At 30.7% G+C, this 17,114-nt stretch overlaps 1 protein-coding gene across 9 annotated transcripts in view; it reads right to left on the minus strand.

Moving 5' to 3' along the window:
* Positions 1-17,114, minus strand: part of LOC134692655 (paramyosin-like) — a 64,714-nt gene that overhangs the window by 25,790 nt on the left and 21,810 nt on the right. For 7 of the 9 annotated variants that reach the window (XM_063553116.1, XM_063553114.1, XM_063553115.1 and 4 more), the window contains 12 exons: positions 13,187-13,365; positions 12,696-12,815; positions 11,135-11,248; positions 8,536-8,952; positions 7,990-8,103; positions 6,974-7,011; positions 5,085-5,556; positions 4,444-4,635; positions 3,366-3,500; positions 2,493-2,810; positions 1,717-1,786; positions 768-913 (listed from right to left, as the gene is read on the minus strand). In XM_063553116.1, the coding sequence (XP_063409186.1) occupies positions 768-913; positions 1,717-1,786; positions 2,493-2,810; positions 3,366-3,500; positions 4,444-4,635; positions 5,085-5,556; positions 6,974-7,011; positions 7,990-8,103; positions 8,536-8,952; positions 11,135-11,248; positions 12,696-12,815; positions 13,187-13,365 (2,315 nt within the window). Of the gene's footprint in view, positions 1-767; positions 914-1,716; positions 1,787-2,492; positions 2,811-3,365; positions 3,501-4,443; positions 4,636-5,084; positions 5,557-6,973; positions 7,012-7,989; positions 8,104-8,535; positions 8,953-11,134; positions 11,249-12,695; positions 12,816-13,186; positions 13,366-14,065; positions 14,109-17,114 lie in introns of those variants that run through there. The other 2 variants (XM_063553122.1, XM_063553117.1) reach the window with 2 other exon arrangements.

The raw sequence follows: 17,114 nt of genomic DNA on the forward strand, positions 1-17,114 counted from the left end.
TCGAAAAAGAAATTACGGCCACAAATCTGAATTTTGAGCAAATATACAAAATTTCGACCTCATTTTACTCAAAAAGTAGCACATGAAGGTATACTTTTTATTACATATTTGATTTAATCAGGTAAAAAATAGCCTAGATGCAAATTTTCATGAACTTGTAAATACAGGATCAAAACTGTATCGTATGCCCTTAAGCAAAAATTGTTTACATGTATAATTATATGCCATCTATAAAAGTCTTATAAAATAGTTTTTGAGAACTTAAACTTGTCAATGATAAAGCTATGAATAATCAAGAGAGAACATTTTCTTGCCTAAAATTTCAATGGCAAATATCTCGAAAAACAAGCACATTGACCATTATTATTTTTCTGCTCTTTTGGTTCCTCTATTAATCCCCTATCAATATATACTAGTGTTATAAAAAGCTTGTCATTTTAAACTGAGTAACGAACTTCCTTAAGGTGGTACCCAACACTTTCCCTAAAATAAATTTGGCTCGTTTAATTTTCATAAAATTATGACAAAGTATTTTACTCTGACCCTTTAACAAAAATTTTGAACCAACCGTTTTGTCAGAAAAAATACACTGGTTATATAGCAATTTGACAAACACCATTTTTGATCATTGAGAAGCTTATTATTCCCTTTACAACACAACGTAATTAAAATGTTAAGCTGACTTTACAGAGTTATCTCCCTGTAGTGTTAGGTACCACCTTAATTGAAAAGTTATACGTTTTAGTAATGTTAGAAGCATTGCTTACAGCATTTCCTATTGCATCAGCTTCTAACTTCATTGTGTATGTCTGTTTCTTCTGTAGATCATCCCGGAGTTGTCTAACCTGATGAGTGGCCTCTTCTAAATCTTTTTCCATCTGATTCAAATGACGATGATTCTGGTAGTTTTTGTCTGAAAATAGAAATTCATAATGTAAATCTTTTTCTTTAAACTATAACAATCTGTAACAATCTCACTTCCTAAAATATTTTCAAAATTATTTGCAAGGTCAAAGGTCATCTAACCAAATAATTGTCTGTAAACTTTGCATTACAATTTTCATATGTTTTGAGTTATAACATGCACCTGTCTGTCGCTTTGTTTGTGTGAACATGAACGGCATGGATAAGATACTGTATATTCAGAAATTATTTGGTGCATTTTATATCGGGACCTTGTCATTTCAGACTAAAATTTAATTTTGATTTTTGCGATAGAGAAAAATCATGTTTAGTTTAATAAAAAAATATCAAAAAGCAAGTTTAAATTATTGCAATTATAACCCTGTTCATTTTTCGCAATAATAAAAACATCATTATAAATTCTGAATTTATAATAATGATTTGGTTTTTATACTTTTTGGTGCCTCACACTTTTCCTTCATACGATAAAAATAACTAAACCATAATAAAAACAATAACACCCATCAATTACCACATGGTAAGATTTGATTGTGATCTTCATGTTTTGCCAACAAGTGTGGCATCTTAGGGACCTTTTTTTATTTTCCCTGGTTGATAAAGTGTCCTGGAAATGGTCTGTGCTGTGTCTGTCCATGCTGGGTGGTTGTAAGGTACAACAATAGTGTGGTAAAGGTGGATTCTGATGCAGAGGTTCACAGTAAAAACATTAACTTGAATTTATATATTGTGAACCAACACCTGAATTAGTAATTGTATGGTGACTGTTATACTTCGCTCAAAACACTATCATACCTGTACTTCTTTGTCTTTCTCTTTTATATTGATCTTCTGAATGTTTCACTTGATTTAATGTGTCAGAGAGCTGAAAAATAAAATACATACAGATTAAAATAAATATAATTATCACAGTTAATAATTGATTAGCTATTTTATTATAAAATTCAAAATATGAGACATTCAAATTTCCGAAACATAAAGAGATGCAGCACATCTTAGAAGCTGAACTTCAAAAACTATAAATGGTCTATTTTTGTGGAGCTTAAATTTCAAGATTTATTGGTTGAGCCTGTTAGCAAGTTTCATGTACACTTTCTTTTAGACAATAAATTATGGACAGATTTCGACAAATCATGTTAATTATTTTCCAAAAATATTGGTAACGATTATTATTTGCTACCTCTGACGAATAACAATAACGATATTTTGATGAATCAAGACAAAAATTTAACCAATTTGATGAAATATGCTGTTTGATACCTGACCGTAAAGGGCATTCCAATCCTCTTCTACATAGGCTGATCAATGATCTATAATTCCGTACATCTTTGTCATTTTGACTCTGGTTGATATTAAATCATTTTTCATTCACAATCTCTTATAAATTTTTATAAATACCCCTTTATATCATTTTACCATTATTCTAAAAACCTAGCTGTACCTGTAAACTTGACCAAACCTAAACAAATCTATAGGGTTCACAAAAGTAAAACAAGTCGGTTAATTCAGTGTAATGTATGAATTTCTACACATAGTAATTGTCCTCCTTCACTCAGTCATACAATGCCTACCTTAGCAGCTAGTTCCCTGTTGTCAATCTCCAACTGTTTAGTTAATTCTTCTATAGAGTGAATTCTATCCATATGTCGCTGCCTTTCTTCTCCACTGTACTTTGCCGAAATTCTCAAATGTTCTAATTCTCTCAGTGCAGAAGAAAGTTCACGCCTGACTGATTCTTGTTCACTTAATGTTTTTTCGTTTGTATGAAGTGTTTCTTTTAGAGACCGGTTTTCCCGATCTAACATTAATTTTTCTTTGGATGTTTGATCTAATTTAGTGTTTGTTTCTGTCAGCCTCATCTTCATAGATTCAATCTGTTTTTCAAGATTCTGAAAATAAAGTAAACTAATGTAAAGAGCTTGCAAATTGTTTATGTAATTTCATTCTGTATATCTATGAATCTAAAATAGTATTGTGAGATTTATTTATTTTGGTGGATTTATTATTAAGTGCTTTCATCCAATCCCTCAAATGAGCCATTATAAAATGTGTGCTTTCGCCCAATCCTGCAAATGCGCCATTAGACAATGTGTATTTATTTGATCATTCAAATAAGTAAATATTAACAACTTTTACCATTTAACTTTCTCACTTTCACTAATGAAATATGCTTAAACATGTAACATCTGAATTATAAACATGATTCTATTGGATTGAGAGACTATAAAAATTAGATACTCTCATTGGAAAAAAAAAAGATGGTTGCTGTCTTTTTGGCATTGAATCAATAAATTCTAATATTGTAAATATGAATATTTTGTGTGTTCACGATTCCAATGCCTTCACTTTTAGTGGAGGGTTAAATTCTATCATTTCTATAAAAAAATATCAGTTCCCTCTTCATATCCATGAAATGAAGTCAGATTGCTGCTCATGAAACTTACGTCAACTTTTTGAGTTTCTATTCTATGGGTAGCTGCAGACATTTCTGCCTGAGGTTGCACATGAACACTTTGGTGTTTTTCAGCGGATAAATGCTCTTCCAGTTGGACTTTAGCTGCCTTGGTTTCTTGTAATTCCTAAAATCAAAATTCAAAATTTACTAGAAATTATAAAAATCCTATTTTAATCAATAAAAGCAGATTAAAACACAATCAAAGCGTGTTATTTCAGCTTACATAACACACTAGCTGCTAAAACCTTTTTGCTTCTTGATTTGATTGATTGATTGTTGGTTTATTAATGCCACTTTTAAGCAATTTTGTGGCAGTTAGTTTTTATTGGTGGAGGAAGCTGGAGTGCCGGAGAAAATCAATAGGAAAACTTACAATCCTAGTCAATTAAGATTGGAGTAGAGTGGGGGGTTCGAACTCACAACTTCAGTGTTGACTGTCTAGTGTCTTCCTGCATTAGGTGACTCAATATCTTTTGTGTTAGCTTCTAGCTTTACCTTTTATTACTGTGTTTAATAATATATTTGTTTTGTCTTCATGCAGTTTCAAGCTGATGGTATTGTTAAAAGAGAATGTTGTTTTTTTCAAAATCGCCCTTATTAACCCAAGACACCAAAATAGTTCCAAGAAATTGAAAAAAATAATTGACGATTCAAGCATTCCCTTATGCATTTTACTTGAACACCCTGTAAATGCACTACTTTTACAGTGAATTCATATTTATGAATTTTAAGGTATATTTTTGCAAAAATAAAGTACACATGAATATAAATACTGCTTACATGCATAAAAAAAACACAAATATTTAACCAAGTTGACTAACATTGTATGTAGAAACACTACATACAATTTATCAATCAATAAACAAAAACAGTGAAACCTAGCTAAACTGAATCTTGCATAAACCAAAACCCTCACTAAACCAACCATGTTCTTAAGGCCAGGCATATCAAATTGTGTGCGTTGTGAATCTGATAAAACCTAACATTTGCCCAAACCGAACAAAATCTTAAGTCTCGAAGAAGTTTTGGTTTAGACAGATTTCACTGTACTTTATTTCTATAGCTACCTTCTGGAAGTCTTCTTTGACTGACTTCAATTCTTGTTCATATTTTTGTTGAACGGACTTGAACTCTGACTCATGTTTTTCTTGCAATGCCTGTACCTCAGCATCATTCTCTTCCTGAATGGCCTGTAACTCATCCTGAGCTTGGAATAAATCATCCTGAAGTTCTTTTACACGACTCTCCAGAGAATTAATCTGAAATAATATTTTAAAGGATGCAAAATTAAAATGAAATTATTTGTGACAACAGACTTCTTCTAAAATAAAATATTTTTCATCTATTTTTGTATTCTTTACTGTTGATCATCAATTGACAACTGTCTTTAAGTGTAATTGCTGAGGTTGATGTATCAAAAAGGATAATGACTAAACTGCAAAATGTTTTCTGTTATGTATGCTTTTAAACAAATGCTTTGTGCATTTTATTTTTTTAATTGATTTTTGATGTTTAATGCCACTTTCATCACGCTTTTGCTGTTCATTACAACTAGGTTTTTTTTGGGGTTTTTTGGTGGAGTCAGCTGGAACATTTTGAGAGAGCCACTAGCCTTCAGCAGGGAAATATGTTTCATTTGAAGTCAGTCAAAAACAAAACTGATTATTCAAATAAAAATTATGATATTAATTATAGATAACAAGCATACCTTGTTAAGCAACTGTTGCTGTGTATTTTCATGTTCAATTCTCTGATTTTCATAAATTTCGTCCAATTCCTGAATTGTTTTCTCTAATTTTGATTTTCCTTTTTGTTCACTTTCTAATTGAAATCTTGTATCCTCTAACTCAGTACGAACAGCTTCTAAATCGTCTAATTCTCTCTCTAAATCCTCAATCTGTCGCTCACGATCGGATAATTTCCTATCAACACTTTCTTTCATTGTTAATTGATGTTCTAAATCTTTGACGCACACTTCTAAACGTTTTAATTCCAAAGCTTTCGTTTCAAATACACTACTGCTTTGTGAAGTATCCTCTAATTGTTTTTGTAAACTTTGAACTTTATTTTGAAGTTCCGAACACTTTTTAACTTCCTGTTCATGAGCAGATTTAGATTTATGTAATTCAGTCAATGAAAGTTGTAATTTAGCCATTAAATCCTGAGTGTCTTTTTCTTGTCTGAAAACACAAATATTTGGTTTAATATTTCATATGAACATATATTATCCAAATATATCAAAATTAATCTTATGGTAATGGTATGGAATATAAAGTTTAAATATTCATCTAATCATAAGGTAAGAGTTTTGTTCAATGTTGTAGGATGTATGGTCACCTAACATCTATGTCATATGGTCTCTGGTAGAGAGTTGTCTCATTGGCAATCGTACCACATCCTCTTATTTTCATAATCAGCAATTCTTTTATCTATAGATCCCAAGGACTTCTGACATATATAATATTTTTAATATTTGACTCCTACAGATTTTTATTCTTTTTGTTTGAACAGACCTCTGCTGGAATTATTTTTTTCTGTATTCAAACAAAGAAGAGATAATTTTAGATGTTGTATAGATGATGACCGCTAGGTTCTAGTTGTTGTATAGATGATGACCGCTAGGTTCTAGTTGATGTAACCAGAATCCATGCCTCTTGTTTTCAAATATGACATTAAGGGCATACGATACAGTTTTAATCCAGTATTTACAAGTTCGTGAAAATTTGCATATAGGCTATTTTTTACCTGATTAAATCAAATATGTAATAAAAAATATACCTTCATGTGCTACTTTTTGAGTAAAATGAGGTCAAAATTTAGTATATTTGCTCAAAATTAAGATTGGTGGCCGTAATTTCTTTTTCGAAAGAAAGACATAACTTTTTTGTTATAAAAGATAAACACAAATTGGTTTTTTTTTCTAAATAATCGGTAATTTCTGTATTTTATAAGTATCCTAAAAAATTATGCATTATTTATTTAGAAATAACTCATATTTATCAAATGTTCATGAATTGAGGAAAATACGTCATTTTTTATGCATGTTTATCAAAATTTAAAAAAATCCTCTATTTACAGTTTTATAAAATTTGGGTTACATAATCTCCCTACAAAATGAAACAAATTGCGGTTTTGAAAAATAGGGGTCCATGAACTCGTTTTCAAATTATATCAGTTTGAATGATAAAAATCAGTCGAAAAATGCATCTTTTCCCTATATGTCACAGTTTGACGTCGCCAAAATAACATTTTACGTTTGCAACGTCATTACCTACCCTGTAACTGTATCGTATGCCCTTAACAAATAAACAATTATGACTGAGTTTGTACTTCTATGACAACACAACAGGTTTCATTTATAGAGCAAGGTCTGCTTATCTTTCAGGAGCACCTGAATCCTCCCTGGTTTAAGTGATTCACATTGCTCAGTCTTTAGTTCTTTTATGTTGTGTAGTCTTTTAGTATTTGCTTATATTTTTGCCATGGCATTGTTAAGTGTATCTTCAACTGATGAGTTGAAATTCCTGTCATATTGTACAAACTATCAGAAGTATCTTTCATTGTACCACTAAAAAAAAAATTCTTTCTAAAACTTACTTATGCTTTAATTCTACATTATTTCTTTCTAATTCCACCTAAAAAATAAATAGAATACTGAATAAATTTATTCTCACAAACTAGAGTCAGTAACTAATTTATATTATTATCTTTTTAGATCAGAAGAACTATCATTTGATGAGATATAATAACAGGAGAAACAATGAGACAACATAAATATATTTAGTTATTGTGGTACCTAACACTACAGGGAGATAAATCTGTAAAATCAACAAAACATTTTAATTACGTTGTGTTGTAAAAGGAATATTAAGCTTCTCAAAGATCAAAATTGGTGTTTGTCAAACTGCTATATAACCAGTGTAATTTTTCTGACAAAACAATTGGTTCAAAAATTTTGAAATTTTTATATTTTTGTTAAAAGGTCAAATTAAATATTTTGACAAAATTTTATGAAAATTAAACGAGCCAAATTAATTTTAGTGAAAGTGTTGGGTACCACCTTAAGCTATGTGTAACTATTTTTTTCAGTTTGTTCTCGCATTGTGCTGTTACAACCATGCCTAAGGTCTATAGGGGGAGGGTTGGTGCTTTAAATCATGTTTACACTGCCATATTCTTTAAGTGACTGTCCCAAGTCAGTAGCCTGCAAACTCAGAGGTTGCTGTTCATGATAGTTAAATATGTTTTTTGTTTGTTATAAATAAAATTGTTAGATTTCTTGTTCACATCTTTCATGTCCGTGCCTCTTACAGATAATCCTAAGCTATGAGTTTTTCTTATAGTGATGGCAGTACAGTAACCTACAACTGTTTATTTTCATCACCTGAACTTTGAAGGATAGTGGTCTCATGTGCCATCATACCACAACTCTTTTTCTTTTATAAAGGTATGATGTTATTTTATATGAACTAATTACTTTAAAACTTTTGATTAGAATATAAAAGATGTTTGGTGAAATAAAACACCTTCTCATCCTTATTATACCATCATTATATTTAAAATGGCTATATACATATGATCATATCCATCAAAGCTATAAATAGCACACATACAATTTTATCTTGTAGTTCTTTTTCCTGATCAGTCTTTGTTTGAATCTCTTCTTTAAGTGATGCAACTTCTTTCTGTAGTTTCTGAATCTGGTCTTTTAAATGACCTGTAATTATCTGAAAAACAAATATAGAGAAGAGGTTATACAAATTTCTTTGCTAAAAGATTTGCTAATGTAATGTCAAAGGTTATGAAGTTTTTCCAGCATCTATATTATCATCAGAAATGTGTCCACAGAAAAATCATTCTTTTTTCATCTGTTTTTTTCAGTTTATGCTAAATGATACTATGTTCTATGTTCAATAGTATCAACTATATTGTGGTGGACTTTTTTTTAATGGAGGAAGCAGATGTGCCAGGGAAAAACCTCTGACCTTCCGTAATTCTCATCAAGATGTAGTTGGACACATCCACCTTGAGCTGGATTCAAACTCACAACCTCAGTGAGAAGTTAGTAATTGCTTTAGAAGAACTACCTAGAACACTTGGCCACTAAGGACCCGTCTCCATTGAATCTTTGAACTACAATTTATACAACTATATCTTACTTCTTGTTTAGAATGTTCTTGACCTTCATTTTTTACGCGATCAAGTTCATGATTCATAACTTCCATTTTATTTAACAAGTCTTTATTTTCTTTTGATAACTTTTCTGTACTCCCATCTAATTCTTCTTTCTTGTTTTGCAATTCTTCCAACTCCAAGGTCGCAGAATCTAATAGTTTCAAGGTCATTGAGAGTTCATCTTGTTGCTCAACAAATTTTATTTCTTTTGATTTAGATTTTTCAACTTCCCTTTTTAAAGTATCTAGTTCAGACGACAATTCTAGTTCACTTTTTGTTAAAGTCAAAGTTTTATTGGATAAATCGTCTTTTTCAGAACTTAGTTCATAATAATCTTGTTTCACTTGTTCAAGTTCATCAGTCACGCTCTTCTTTTCTTTGTTCAGAACTTCAATGATATCCTACAAAATGAAATTGATGTCATTTAGTTTCTATAAATAGATTTTTCCTACCTTCAATATCATTTTTCTTTATTTTGTCCTATTGACTTTATTATATGCAAATAAAATATTTTACAAGTTTGCAAAGATAGGAAATTATATGACAATGCATTTTCAATACCATTTTCGGATTCTAGACAAAATAAGACAGACTATTTTATAACATAATTTCAACATGTTATTTGCAGTTCATATACAAACTCAAATTAATAGTAATTTAGATTTCAACAACACTTTAAAAGGAAAGACAACTTCCTTGCATTTCTCAATGTTTTGAATACCTTTAATTCTAATCAAAATGTTTTTAAACAGTTGATGGAAAATATGTTTATGGTTGAGTCTTTTCCACAGTTAAAATAATTCTAAATTTGAAAATTTGAAAATACAAATGTTTTGGGGTTTTTATTGTAAAAAAATAAAAAAGAATATAAGACATTGAAATATTTGCTCCACCACATTCTGAAGGTAAAGACAGAAATGGGATGTGTTCTGAAAGAGAAATCTTTTATGTGTTTTAAAATAGTATTTAGTGCAATAAAAGAAATAACAATCATACAAACAAAGCAAAATGAATGTTTTTAGAAATAGTACAGTTTTTAAAAAAAAATCCTAAAAAAGTGATTAGGAATATTTTCAACATTTTAGTTCCAAAATTCATTCACACTGATAATACATTATGGAAAAAGTTTCAATGCATAAATTCAAAAATGTCTTAACTGAAGTAAACCATTCCATACATTTTGTTGAGTAGTATAAAAGACCTTTGGAAGAAATATGACCATTTTTACAGCAATGGAAGATTCTAAATTTGAATCGAAAAAATTTTCACATTCCAAAATATTTGGGTTAAATATATTTTAAATTTGCAACACTAAAACAAAAATCCAATTTTAAGGCGTTTTAGATGCTATTTTATAGTAAATAACTGGCAATAAATTTTGATTAGAATTAATATAAAAGTTGTACAATTTTGGTCAGATCCTAGACATGAGTTGTCATTCTACAGTTTGTCATTCTACACATGCATCACATGTTCAATTATTAACGAATACGCTAATTTCATGATATTTGTCAACAATTTTCAAAGATTTGCTGCAAACATCTGAAATTAAATTTATCTTATTGTTTAGAGAATAAGTAATCTATTCTAATTTTAGTGATAGTTCTATGTGTAGAGTTTACCTGTTTTTCCTATAATATAAATTCATTAATAAGTATAAACTGTTCAACAGTAAAGTTATGATGCTGAATTTTCATGATGATGATGATGATGATGGATGCCTGTTTATTGTCCAGTAACAATTGAAACTCATGATCAGGATGACAACATGGCTATGTAATAATGATATAGCTGTGCTATTTGAGCAGTTAAATTGCTTTGACTGTATATTTATATGTGATATACAGTCACTGACCCCTAATCACCTTGTTTATGACGTTGACAATGCTTTTCCGTACAGTTTTATTTATGACGTCAATAACACATACAGGTTCACGGCAATTTTACGTTGTCCGCTCACAATTAAAGAATGACAGTTTTATCCTAAATACTTCATTTTGAACAGTTATAAGAGTTACAGTATATAAAAAATAACCATACATTGTCTCGAAATATCAATGTTATTTGTACTCAGCTCGAAGCAGGTAGAAATGATCTGCACAGCCTCGCTTTCTGCCTGTTTCTAAGCCTTGTACAAATAACATTGATATTTGGAGACAATGTATGGTTATTCTATATATAAACCCTGCATTGTACAAGACTGACATGCTGAGTGACTTTTGTAACTCACAAGGAAACAATCAGAAAGAAAACATGTCCCCCCTACCCTGACTATTTTTCTAACCCTGAATCAATCAGTCTTTCAACTTCCTTCTAAATCATGTGTGATCAGTGAAGAAGCAGCAATTACCAATTTTTGAAGTCTTTGGTTTGATTTGGTTAGAAGTCTCATGCACGACATGCAGCACTCGATGCCAGCATGCTTCCACAAGACCACTTGGTGATCTTAATTTTCATGTTAACAAAACAACCCGAAATAAATCTTAATACCTTGTCAGATAGAATGTTGCTACATTTATATTTATACTAAGTGGTTATAACCGATATAAAGATTTAGATTATCACATCAATGACAATTTTTACCTGTAAACTTTGTATTTTCTGACTATTGCCTCTTAGTGGCCTCAGCTCTTCCTCCAATTCTAAGACTCTACGATTAAATTTGTCTTTATCTTTTGCAATCTTATCAACTTGGCTCTAGAGAGGTGGGAAGAGATTATATTATTTGGGTGACTAGATGTTATATGAAGGTCAGTTAAAAAAGAAAACTAATTTTACAGCAGAATGCATTGAGTGTGTAGGTAAAGGTATATTCTCCTGTTAGCTTTCTTGCTACCTGAACAGTGACATCATTATTAGGTTAAGTTTGCTACCCTCCTTAAGGAGTAGTGTAGTCCTATAGAAAGATAGATATGTATCTGTAGGACTAGTCTACAGGAGGATAGTTAACCTCACCTAATAATGACTTCACGATTCAGCTAATATGCAAGCTAACCAAAGATTCTATCTTTACCTACACACTCAAAGAAATAGGCTGTAACAGTTTCTAATGATCTGACCTAAACTACTTGCAAATTATGACTTACACAGTTGAATGATGCTGTGCCCAAAGTAAAATTTTCAATGGTAGTTTAAACTGATTATTTTCTCTTCCATTTATTGTCCAAGTACATACAAAGAGTTTGGAATTGAATTTGAATTCTATAATTTTTTTTAAATCAAAATGAAGAAAAATTCAAAACTAAGATAATACAACATCATTCAACTTCTCACTGTGTGCTATTTTCCAATTTGCAGTTCAAAACACTAGAATAGGTGAATAGGTGTGTGTATGGTCACAGATTGTACATCATCATGCTCTACAGTACAGGTTGTATGGTTTTACATCTAGAGTGCAATTTGGAAAATACCACCAGAATAAGCAATGGATTGCTTGGATGGATACACACATTTGTTTTAATTTCAACATGCAATACACATTCTAATAGTTATCACTTCTAATTAAGAAATATACAGATTAACATGCATTAGAAATTTATATATTTTTCACTCTATAATATCTATACAAAAAGAAAAACACAACTTTATCTTAAAAAGGTATCATTAATACTTTCTTATATAAATCAATCAATATAGTTTTCATGTTTTCTTTTTGGGTGTAAGGCAATCAGATGTTCAGCTAACTACATATTTTCGATAGGTTTGTATGTTTTGCAAAAACAAAATAACCAAATATCCATAAAAAAATGTTTTCTAAATATGACTTCATACTATTGGTCATGTTGGAAGTGGCAGGGAAGGTGTTGTCCGTGCACATTCTTGTTGGAAAACTGTCAATGGAAAGGTTAATTTATGGGTGTTACTGCAAGGCTCTATGTATTTTTTGCATGCTGTAAAGGGTACAAATGTTTCATAACAAAAAATGGTCATTTTGTTCAAATGAATTGCGTTTCAAGTCCAACTTACCCCAAAGAACCATTTCATCTCAAGTGAGAAATATGAAATTTCAAAACAGAAAACATGTGACAATACATTTCAGCACGATACATATATATAAGCTACTTATGTAATATTAAAAATGTATATATTTCTGAGTATACTTGTTCTAAATAGATTGAAGAAATTAAAAAAAATAATTTCAAACCTCTGTGTCCTCCAGTTGTTGTTCTAGCTCCTCAATCTCTGACTTTAGACTTTTATTCTTCATCTGTAATTGTGACTGGGAGGATTGGACTCCCTCTAACTCTTCTTGTAATTTCTTTATCTAGAAACAATAAACATAGTGTATAAGTTTCATAACATTTGGTTGAGGAAAACTCAAGTTTAACTTAGAGAACTGAAACCAACTTTGGGACGTACTCAAGTTAAGTATTAAAATTAATATCTGTAAATATTAACATGTTCTATGAAAATAACCTTAGACTTGTTCTTTGTTCACAGAAAATTTAGATACTGCATCTTGTTTTACCTTAAAATTTTATGGGTAGTACTCAACATGCTTTGTAAAAATACAACTCATCATTTTCAAAGCTACATTTGAATAGATATTACAGCACTTGAATATTTGCTAACACTTCGCATACCAGATGTGACGATATGTAAAGAATATTCCTAAAAGTAACCATCACTTCTTACTTTATCTTGAAGAAGAGAATTGTCATTTTCCAAATTCCTATAGTCAGATTTCAGGTGTAGAATTTCTCCCTCTATCTTAGTCTTCTCTTGTATAATGTTGCGTAGAGCGACATCAGTTGACCCTCTTCCTGGACTGGGCGGTCGTCCACCGCTAAAACGTGGAGTGGAGGATCTAGAATCTAAAATGAAAAGAGTATACTTTGTTATTTCACTATGCTGAAAGTTTTAGGTAAAATGATGTGTTAACTGTTTATTTATCTTATATTTTTTGGGAGGTTGTATATATAAATGACTCAAATGTTCAAAACTTGTATTGGTTTTCTGGTTGTTTATCCAGATACATAAACCAAATGTGTTGCTTTCTTGTATGTTTCTTGTGAAGAACCCCATCTATTTTATAAATATACAGAGACAATACTAGAATAAGTAATTTTAAATAGGTAGGTCTATTTTCGTAAAAAGGAATTTAACAATTGAAACACAGACTAAATAACACATTATTTTAAAAAGTTTTGATAACTGTTCTATAAAAAAATACACACTTAAATAGTGACAAATACTGTTTTTTCGTATATAAACTTTAGGGAATATGTGAAAGAGGAATAAAACAAAAAAATTGTTATCAAGCTTTGCAATCTACATATAGGTACATGTCAAAAAAGGACAACAAAATGTATACAAGGAGAAAACAAGGTAAAACATGTATCTTTGACATAAACATCCATATGATATTCAACAGACATGGGTATTTGTAGGACAATCACAAGTTCACACATTTTAAATCACAATTTTTCATATCTATACATAATCTAAAAAGACACTTTGTTATTATATATATTGTACAATTGTTATATATGGAAGGTGTCACGCCCCTCTCACCTGATGTGCCATACATATTTATTTCCATAACTTCTACAAACACACACATATATGTAAAATATTTTAGAAATAAATTAACAAATTCACAACTTTCAATTAGGACTTAGTTGTTCATATATTCAGTGGTAGAAAAGACAAGAAAATCTTAAAAAAAATGTAATTTTCATTGTCTTAAAAAAAAACACCTTAAAATTAGGATCCCTACAATGCAAGTATTTTGTCAGAGCACAAAAATTAAAACATCACTTGTTATATGCAAGAATTCATTATATTTTCCTCACCAGTTTTAATTTGTGTATATGCTTGTTAGTGTATATTTAATGGCCAATATATATCTGTTAATATCAGGTATCACTAGTGTACGGATGTTCATTTCTCATTAATCCTTAAAAGAAGATATAATAGCAAAAGATTCCAAGACAATACACAATGGCCAAGGGATAGAATTAAAAAAAAACATGAGATGTGCCAAGTCTAATATAACTGCATCCTGACTTAATATGCAGGTGTCATTAGGGGTTCCCCTTAAAAGGACATAATTACAAACTATAACAAATCATTGACGGTGTGCTGAAACAGCACGCCTTTAGCGTAAGCCATCTTTTTGCATCAAGCCATAGCCAGTAAATGGCTTAAGTCATTATTAATAAGATGGTTCATAGTCTTGGTTTTTTTAATTTTTAAATTTTTAAATATTCTTCCCTTAAAAGTATTTCAGATGCCCATGGTACTAACTACATCAGATACAATAGTCAGTTTGTAGATAATACAATATATTTGAAATAAAATAGGTATGAGAAAAAAGTTAGACCTTTAAGACAAGGCATGCTAAATAGTAGAAATATAATGAATATATATTTTATTAAATATTATTCTGTTTAAATTAATATGTCTACACTTACAAACACTTCCTGCAAAATAATTTATAGGGTATTAAAAGATGTGAAATATGAATAAGAACAGATATTAGCCAACATCTGTAAAATTGTTATTTTCAAACACTTAGAAGTTTGAATGTGATACTTTCCTCTTTCTTGAAAAATATCCCAAATTTAGTATAAAAGAACATTTACAGCTTCGAATAATACAGTAAAATAGGAATGTGTCCATAGTACACGGATGCTTTACTCGCACTTTAATTTCATATGTTCAGTCGACTGTGCAAATCTCTAATTTGGCATCAAAATTAGAAAGATCATATCATGGGCAGGAACAGGCATAGGTGTACTAAATTTTAAGTTAATTGGACTTTTAACATTCTCAAATACTACCTTGACCGAAATCTTAAACCAAAAACTTACACCTTGAGTGGGAAAGACAGACGAACAGTGGGAAGCACAAACCAAAAAACATAATGCCCCTAGGTGAGCATAAAAAAATAAATTTGATAACTTGAAATGTTTGCATGTGAGCGTTTAAAATCGTGGAATTCAAAATGTTTTGGCAGAAATAAATTGTGGTGCCTAAATCCTGATAAAAAGTCAGAACTTTGTTAAAGAATTTTAACAGATAGCAGTAGACTGTTAAAGTCTCACTAAAGGGGTAGCTTGCTGAATTTATCTGAAAAGGTAGATAGCTATAGTCATTAAGACATTTCGGTCTTTTTGATAACAAATTCAAAATATCTGAAGTAAAGAAGGACCCTTAGTCATATAATAAAGTTACTTCTTTATACATAACATTTTCATAATTTGTTATCTTTATGATATAATTTAAAATCAAATGTTAAAATATACTTAGATTTCTATGGACTTTCTAATAAGTAAAATCTAAATCTTTTAGCAAGAACCATATCAGATAGAAAGTTTAATTGATCAAACTTTCAAATCCCCAGGTTTATATTATACTAGCTTTTCCCTTTATTTATATTTAGAATTAGACTGAACTAACATTATAACATCAACAACACAAAGCAAATTGTCAATAAATCCTCTTTTATCATAACCTGGGATATTTACCTGCAAATTTTACCTATAAAATCATTTTAATTACACGCTGGGGGCAGTTTACACAGCAGGAAAAATCGTTCAATTGACCTGTTGTACTGCTATTAGTACATCCTTACAAATTATACGTTGTTATAGTATTAAAAATTTAATGTTTGCCGATCGCTTTAAATTGTTTGGTCAAATAATCAACAACTTTTGCAATTGGCTGTCACTTAGCAAATCTGATACTGTGGATTCATTAATATTCGTTAGATACCAATTTTCGTGGATTTCGTTGGTACAGGTGAACCACAAATTCAAATGTTCAACTAATGACAAATTTTCTAAAGGAATGAGTGAAGACTTTGTCAAAACCAAGAAATTAAATATCCACGAATATGCAAATTTTCCTCAAACCACGAAAATTGGTACCCACGAAAATAAATGAATCCACACTAGTTTTGTGAAGATTGCACTACAGTGGAAGTTCTAGAAATCTGTGTGAACCATAGGAAGGGGTCTGTTGCAAGGCACAATTTCTGTCTCTATTCAACTCTCTCTGAGGGCCAGTTGCAAGGCATAATTTAAGCCCTTATCCAAACTACTCTTTGAGGAGTCTATAGGTTGCCTATTGCTGCGCAAGGTAAAATTTCTGCCTCCCTCAATCCAAAATATTCTATGAGGGGTTAAAGGGGGAGGGGGATGGTGAGGCCTGTCTCCAGGCAAAAATTCTGCCTTTATCCAACACACTCTTGAGGGGGTCCATAGAGTAGGGGGCTGTTGCAAGGCAAAATTTCTGCCTCAATCCATCATACTCTTGCTATCAAATTGCAGTCTAAATGTCTTGCCATTCATCCATGTCAACCTTCTTATCATTAAAAGGTGCTAGTGACTTCTTTTTTTAAACTTTTCTTGCATGGTAATCTGGTCCAAAGTCATAACAAGAGTGCACACACTGAAATGTCTCGCCTTCTTTACTAATCATTGATATTATGTTGAAAGTCCTATAAGTATAAAGCTTTATTACAACTGTCACATAAACGTTACATTAACCAAGATAACTAAACAAAGACCAATGAACCATGAAAATGGGGTCAAGGTCAGATGAACCATGCCAGGCT

This window comes from Mytilus trossulus, chromosome 12 (assembly GCF_036588685.1).
Source record: "Mytilus trossulus isolate FHL-02 chromosome 12, PNRI_Mtr1.1.1.hap1, whole genome shotgun sequence".
Lineage (NCBI taxonomy): Eukaryota > Metazoa > Mollusca > Bivalvia > Mytilida > Mytilidae > Mytilus > Mytilus trossulus.